At 45.0% G+C, this 7,548-nt stretch overlaps 1 protein-coding gene across 1 annotated transcript in view; it reads right to left on the reverse strand.

Moving 5' to 3' along the window:
* LOC126266626 (neuroendocrine convertase 2) overlaps nucleotides 1-7,230 on the reverse strand; it is a 1,418,212-nt gene extending 1,410,982 nt beyond the window's left edge. The window contains exon 1 of the mRNA XM_049970986.1: nucleotides 7,044-7,230. Coding sequence (XP_049826943.1) covers nucleotides 7,044-7,220 — 177 coding nt within the window. The 5' untranslated portion in view covers nucleotides 7,221-7,230. The remainder of the gene's footprint in view (nucleotides 1-7,043) is intronic.
* Nucleotides 7,231-7,548: the final 318 nt, after the last annotated feature.

A 7,548-nucleotide genomic window follows, 5' to 3' on the forward strand; every position in this document is an offset into this window, starting at 1 on the left:
TACAGAAATTATTTACATGATGATTCCTGCAAAGAAGACAATAGCTATTTATTTACACAAGCAGCACCGTTACCAGGTTCGAGCCGATACTCATCTTCAGAAGACTGTTAACGTTTAAATTATGTGTATTGTGTTTACATTAGTTGCTGGCTGTTTTGGTTCCAACAAGTAATATAAACAACAACACATGTAATGCGAACGTTAAGAAACGTCTGAAGTTGACCCTGTCAGTCCGAAAGCGTAAATTGAGAGCGTTGTAAACAGTGGCTAGTTGTTGTTTCTTTCTTTGCAATTATCAACACGTATTTTGTAATAGCCATGGTATCAAAGATACCGGTCTTCGAAAAATTGGCTGAAAGTATTTTTTTAATGCCCGTTCATAATGAAGCACTACGGTTTATTTGTAATGTTGCAGGTACAAAAATACTGCATTTGGTTTTTAACTAGTACGACTGTAGTCAACAAATTTTTGAAACTCCAGAGGAAAGCACAGATTAGCAGAAAGACCATGCGCCGTCTGCTAACGCATGTTTGAAAGATTTTCTCCACGGTCTTGTAACTGGATAAAATCTCGGCAACAGAATGTCGAGTATACAACAGCACTGAGAACCACTTTTGTGACGAACTTCGAGGGATTGAGGAAGAAATTGAGGAGAGGGAATCGTGTCCGGGAAAGTCATCCAATGACGCTTCAGAGCGTGAAGTTCAGGCGCCGGTGCTGCCACTGGACCATCCCCTTCGGTAGCAAACGTGCCACTCTGTGATGACGGACCGTAGGTGGAACGTCTCCCAATATTGTTTCTTATTCAGTGATCGTGACTGCCACGATCGTCGCGGGTGCGTAGACAGACATCGTCTCCTGTGAGTACGATGAACTGTTGCCTCGGTGGATGACGTTTTCGGACACGTGTTTCAATCCGCAGTTTATTTTTCTCCTGTAAAGATATAAAATCCCCATTGTTCTTCAGTATATAGGTGAAAAGTAAACTGTAGGTGGTAATCTGCGTCCTAAACCATCATCTACCAAGACAACAGGGAATCGCATTCACAGGAAACAAGGCCTCTGTACGCAGCAATTACCTCCATCTTCTCCACTGGCGACCGTGACAGTCAGTCGTGATCACTGAGCAGCGCGAAGTGGCCGCGCGGTTTGAGGCGTCATGTCACGGAGCGAGCGGCCCCTCCCGCCGGAGGTTCGAGTCCTCCCTGGGGCGTTTGTGTGTGTGTGTGTGTGTGTGTTTCTTAGAATAAGTTAGTTTAAGAAGTATGTAAGCCTAGGAACCGATGACCTCAGCGGTTTGGTCCCTTAGGAATTCACACACATTTGAACATTTGTTCACTGAATAACAAACAACAAACATTGCACGACGTTACAAAAAAAAAAAAAAAAAAAAAAAAGGCTCTGATCACTATGGGACTTAAACTTCTGAGGTCATCAGTCCCCTAGAACTTAGAACTACTTAAACCTAACTAACCTAAGGACATCACACACATCCATGCCCGAGGCAGGATTCGAACCTGCGACCGGACTGTAGCGCCTAGAACCGCTCGGTCACTTCGGCCGGCCACGACGTTCCACCTATGATCTGTGCTGACCGTGCAGCTACCGAGTCGGACAGCCACCTATAAATAGGAATCTCCGGATACGGTTCCCTATTCTCGATTTGCTCCTCAAGGCACCTTCTACAGCCCCTCGAAGTTTGTCGCAACATTTATCGGCCACCTTGTATACTAACTGCAGGTCGGTTTCCAAGATACAGCTTTTTCCTACTGACAGGAATGCCAACAGTATAAATGATATTAAATAGATTTTTTTGTTTCTTCTTTAAGGAGGCATAAATCTTGGATGACTCACTATTTCGCATAACAGCTCTATGTTACTTTGTATTAAAACTATGGTCAATAAGAGCACCCTCAGGCGTAAGATACATTAATTGCAGGACGTTTGTGTCTAGATCATAATTCGACGTATGTCCTGTAATTAATAACTTTTATAACTAAGGAGAGTCTTCTGCTGGCCGAAACTGGCTTTAATAAATTGATATACACGTATTGTACCAAATCAAGATTTTTCAAATAGTTTCCGCGTTTAACATCGATTGCTTTCACCAGTTAATGCACAGCAGATACATGCTTTGTGGGATTTCGAAACTGGCGTTTGGACACGATGAGTATTTTCCATTTAATGTGTGATCTTCAATTCCTACGTATTTTTGATTGTAAAATCAAAATGCCCTGTAATAATATTTCCAAACTTTTAAAATTATGTACACTTTTTACATTTTAAGTCGACTTTTGCATTTTAGTTGTGGAACATCAAAGACGTCTAAAACCACGATAATGGTAAGAAATGGCCTATCAGACAAATTCTCACTGTACGAAAGGACAATGTAAGGAACAAACCATTAGTTGTTGCAAGTTAAACAGCCTTCACTTCGTATTAAGTTAGGTGTGGCGGAGAACTTTGTAAAGGCTCTTGATAAACATTTATGAGCCTTTCAATCACGTGAGATTAGGTTTGATTCCAAGATCAGAGAGACCGAGATACAAGAATCTGTTTTTCTGATCACAAGTCAGAGAATCGTTGATTGGTGAGATCTTTGATGAGAAACTCAAGAATATCGAGTTACATTCTTGCACATATTTCAGAATTTTTTTTTTAATTTGGAGATTTGTGGTAAGGTCTTATGGGACCAAACTGGTAAGGTCATCGGTCCCTAAGTTAACATACTACTTAATCTAACTTTAACTTACGCTAAGGACAACACACACACCCATGCCCGAGGGAGGACTCGGGCCTCCAACGGGGGAAGGCGCGCGGACCTTGACAAGGCGCCCAAGACCGTGCGGCTACCCCGCGCCATATTCCAGAGTTATTCCTTATGAGTTTTAGGGTAACAGGAGAGAAGAGAATTATGTTTCTATAATAATTAAACTGTTGGACGACAGCAAAAAAAGGGCTGATGAACGTTTGTAAAATATAATTTTTTCGCTCGCACTTTGATTTTTTCCCCGCGGAAAATCCGTAGTTTTAGCGGTAAACAGGTTGAATGCTTCCACCAAGATGTCCTTAACTTGCAACATCGCCATCGCGATACACATTTGAACATGCCAATGATGAGCGATTGCTGTTGGTTTTTATTTTTATGTCTTCGTGAGAAATATTTTAAAAAATCACCATCACATTTCTTCCAATAAATTCATACATAACTTTGTAAAACGCCGAGGTGACAGAAGGCATGCGACAGCGATATGTACATCGAGGTAATATCTCGCACACAAGGTATAAAATGAGAGTGCATTGGCGGAGCTGTCTTTTGTACTCAGGTGAAAAGGTTTCCAACGTGATTACGGCCGTACGACGGGAATTAACAAGCTGTGAATTCGGAATGGTAGTAGGAGCTATCGCAATTCGTAGAGGATTTCAGTATCCCGTGATCCACAGGGTCAAAAGCGTGCCGGGAATACTAAATTTCAGACATTGCCTCTTAACTCGTACAATGCAGTGGCTGAGCAGCGGCGTTTGCATAGAGTTGTCAGTGCTAACGCAACACTGCGTAAAATAACCGTAGAAATCAATATGGTGCATACGACACACGTATCCGTTAGGACAGTGAGGAAAAATTTGGCGTTGATAGACTATGGCAGCACACGACCAACGTGAGAGCCTTTGCTAACACTACGACATCGCCTGCAGCGCCTCTCCTGGACAACATTGGTAGGAGACTAGACAACACTGGTTGGGTCAGATGAGTCCCGATTTCAGTTGGTAAGAGCTGAGTATGAGTAAGAGTAAGAGAGAGCATGACGCAGACCCCCACGCAGTCACGGACGCAAGTTGCGAACAAGGCACTGTACAATCTGGTGGTGGATCCATAATGGTGTGGGCTGTGTTTACGTGGAATGGACTGTGTCCTCTGGTCAATCTGAACCAATCACTGGCTGCAAATAGTTATGTTCGGCTACTTGGAGACCATTTTCAGCCACCTATGGACTTCATGTTCCAAAACAACGATGGAATTTTTATGGATGAAAATGCGCCATGTCAGCTGGCCACAGTTGTTCTCTCGCCGGCCGGAGTGGCCGAGTGGTTCTAAGCGCTACAGTCTGGAACCGCGCGACCGCGACGGTCGCATATTCGAATCCTGCATCGGGCATGGATGTGTGTGATGTCCTTAGGTTACTTCGGTTTAAGTAGTTCTACATTCTAGGGGACTCATGCCCTCAGACGTTATGTCAGATAGTGCTCAGAGCCATTTGAACCATTTGAACAGTTGTTCTCTATTGTTTTGAAGAACACTCTGGACAATTCAAGCGAGTGATTAGGCCACCCACATCGCCCGACGTGAATACCACCAAACAGTTATGGGACATAATCGAGGGGTCAGTCCGCATCTCGTGGTCGTGCGGTAGCGTTCTCGCTTCCCGCGCCTGGGTTCCCGGGTTCTATTCCCGGCGGGGTCAGGGATTTTCTCTGCCTCGTGGTGACTGGGTATTGTGTGATGTCCTTAAGTTAGTTAGGTTTAAGTAGTTCTAAGTTCTAGGGGACTGAAGACCATAGATGTTAAGTCCCATAGTGCTCGCAGCTATTTTCAGTTCGTGCAGAAAATCTTGTACTAGCAACACATTCACAATTATGGACAGCTCTAGAGATAGCACGGCTCTATATTTCTGCAGAGGACTTCCAACGACTTGAGTCCATCCAGGTCGAGTTTCTGCACTATACCGGCACAAAGGAGATCGGACACGATATTAGGAGGTATCCCAGGATTTGATTAGATTTTAAGAACTGTTTTGACGATACTTTATGTATAATATAATCGATTTGTTGTTTTATGAAAGCGTTTGATTAATTTTCGGATTATGTGTATCGCAATGTTTTGTTAATATTGTGTTATATAATGTTTTATTAATCTTCACGACACATTAACATTTATATGGGGACGATTTCATTATTTCTTCTGTATCTCGGAAAAAGGAAATATGGTTGTCCGTGTGAAATCAGTATCCCAAAATTCTGACTTAGAAAGAACACGCAGAAAAAAATTTCATTTTATCAGCGCTTCAGTTTGAGATGTAAGCAGTAAGTAGGCGTGTAGCTGCTCTGCGGAGTGTAGCGCCGCCCACGGCGCACGCAACAGCTGCGGCCACGTGCTCGCCGCCGCCACGTCCTCCCTCTGCACGCGTCACACATATCCCAGTGCCCGCATGCACACCGTGCGCCCGTATCGTAGAACGGAATCCCAGACCGTATTTCACGAGTCAGCAGACGTGGTTCATTCAGCTCCCGGCCCCCACAAAAATCCTACCAATTCGATCCAGTGACCGCCTGTTCTACTGATAATATAAATTTTGCTAAATTTTCGCAGATCTGGGTGTATTTTTGTCGTAACTATAACAACAGAACCTAAAAAGGTCAAAGCAGGAAGTTCAAACTGACATGCCGTAGCAATATATCAGCCGACAGTCCGCGAAGTAGCGTCAAGTTGCTCGAGTATCAAGCAACTCTTCCAAACAATGTAAGCAGGCATTATGACATTTTGTGGAAGAATCTCCTTTTGAGTAGGTACTCGAATTATGACAGGTTACACACACACACACACACACACACACACACACACACACACACACACACACACACATACATACACCTGTACCTCCCAGCAAATAGTTATGTATATTTGATAGCCCCTACGGGTAGAAACATGCATACAAGTGCCCAGAAAATAGTATTATATACTGCGAAGGAACCAAACACAAACACCTACGTTATTCCTTGACTGGGCTTCCTCCTTCCGACAACATTGAAAAGACATAAGTAAAGCAAGTAACGTGAATGACGAAATCAAATTTGCATTTCACATTTCTGTCCGTCTCATTGCCTGGTGTTAGTCGGAAACTGAGTGGGACGTCTGTTGGTGTTTTTATTTTGCACTAAGAATTATCTTTGTAAACGACGCCGCTGTCCAGCATTCCATTTATAATTTATCCTATGGAACCGATCCTGTTAGCCACCTGGGATCGTAATTTTGGGTTTTTAATTTATACTACAAATTTTTTCTTCCCTCTTTTATTATTGTTCTATTGCGAAAATTGCACTAACATTAACTTCGCACTGTTGTGCCTAGTGCTTGCTGTATGTTGTCCGACTTTTAGTGTTCATCTTTTACGTTAAGAACTTACGTTTACGCACCGAATTCCTTTTATTGTCATACAGTGAAAACTGCAATTCTGTTAACGTGGACTTTTGTAGCCACTCTTTGCTGTATGGTCTTCACTGCTCAAAGCCAAAAATAAATAAAACTACTTGGAAAAACTACGAATTCGAGAAACAGTCCGTTGTATTTACTTCCGAACCAAGGACACATATAGTACAACGAGATTTCTCGACTAAACAAATTATATACCTTTATCTGAGTAAAGGTTAAAACTAAGGAAAGGAGCGTCTAATGTTTAATACACATGTTCCTTACGGTATTCAGACTTGTCACCACTGTCGTGTTGAGCTTTGCTACCTATCGAAATGAGTGAAGTATAGACGACCAACTTGTAAAATAATGCATGCATATTTGTTTTGTAGCCGTAAAATAATGCAACAGTATGCGTCCACCGAACAAGTTACATTTTTTACATGCAGTATTAGAGATTTAAAATATAGGTAGCGGTTTCTAGAGATTCATAGAGATATACAGACTGTTGTAACCACAACTACATTTTAGTTCTCATCATTTTAGGACCAACCAGACAGAAATGAGGCACTGTCATTGTGCCAGGATTAACAACTTGGTTCCGGGACGTCGCGTCAAATGCGATACAATGCTCGAATATTTCGTATCAGACATACATATTTCTTACGGCAGACAGACTCTTTCCAACACTGTGTCACGTTACTTTGAGCGAGCACAGTGGCAGAGTAGTGTTTATGTCTTTTTGCCAGGTTTAACTACTTGCTAATGGGGTGCGTGCTCGCAGCAGGTGTGCCGTCGCGGCTGTAAATTGGCGGCGCGCGCGCTCGCCGCTGCGCCGGACGGGACGCGACTTACCGGCCCCAGGTTGAGGAAGCCGGTGCGCGCCGCCACCTGGTCGGCGCCGGCGGTGCCCGGCGCGCCCCGCAGCCGCACCAGGAACGAGTTGGTGAAGACATCGCGCGGCGCGCCGGCCGCGGCCGCGGCCGTGGCCAGCGCCACCATCAGCTGCAGTGCGCTCGCCGCCCCCAGCATGTCTGTCACACTGCCCGCCGAGCCGCGCCGCACGCCGCCGCCGCCGTGACGTCAGCTGTGACGTGGCGCATTGATTGGCGGCGGCGCGCATGCGCGGGCGGGCGGGCGCAGCGCGCGGGGCGTGTTTTATCGAACCCCGCCCCGCGCCCTCCCGCGGCACTCCTCAGCGGCCGCGTCTCGCGTTGTCTCCGGCTCGCACCTGCCAGCTGTCCTTACCCACTGGTGGCGGCGGCGCAGTAGTAACGCTTCTCGTTGCCGCTGTGTTCGTCGCCCGCACTCCTGCATCAGTTCGCAGAGACGGATGCTTCTGAGTTCAGCTGCTACATCC

Source organism: Schistocerca gregaria, chromosome 4 (assembly GCF_023897955.1).
Source record: "Schistocerca gregaria isolate iqSchGreg1 chromosome 4, iqSchGreg1.2, whole genome shotgun sequence".
NCBI classification, from domain to species: Eukaryota; Metazoa; Arthropoda; class Insecta; order Orthoptera; family Acrididae; genus Schistocerca; species Schistocerca gregaria.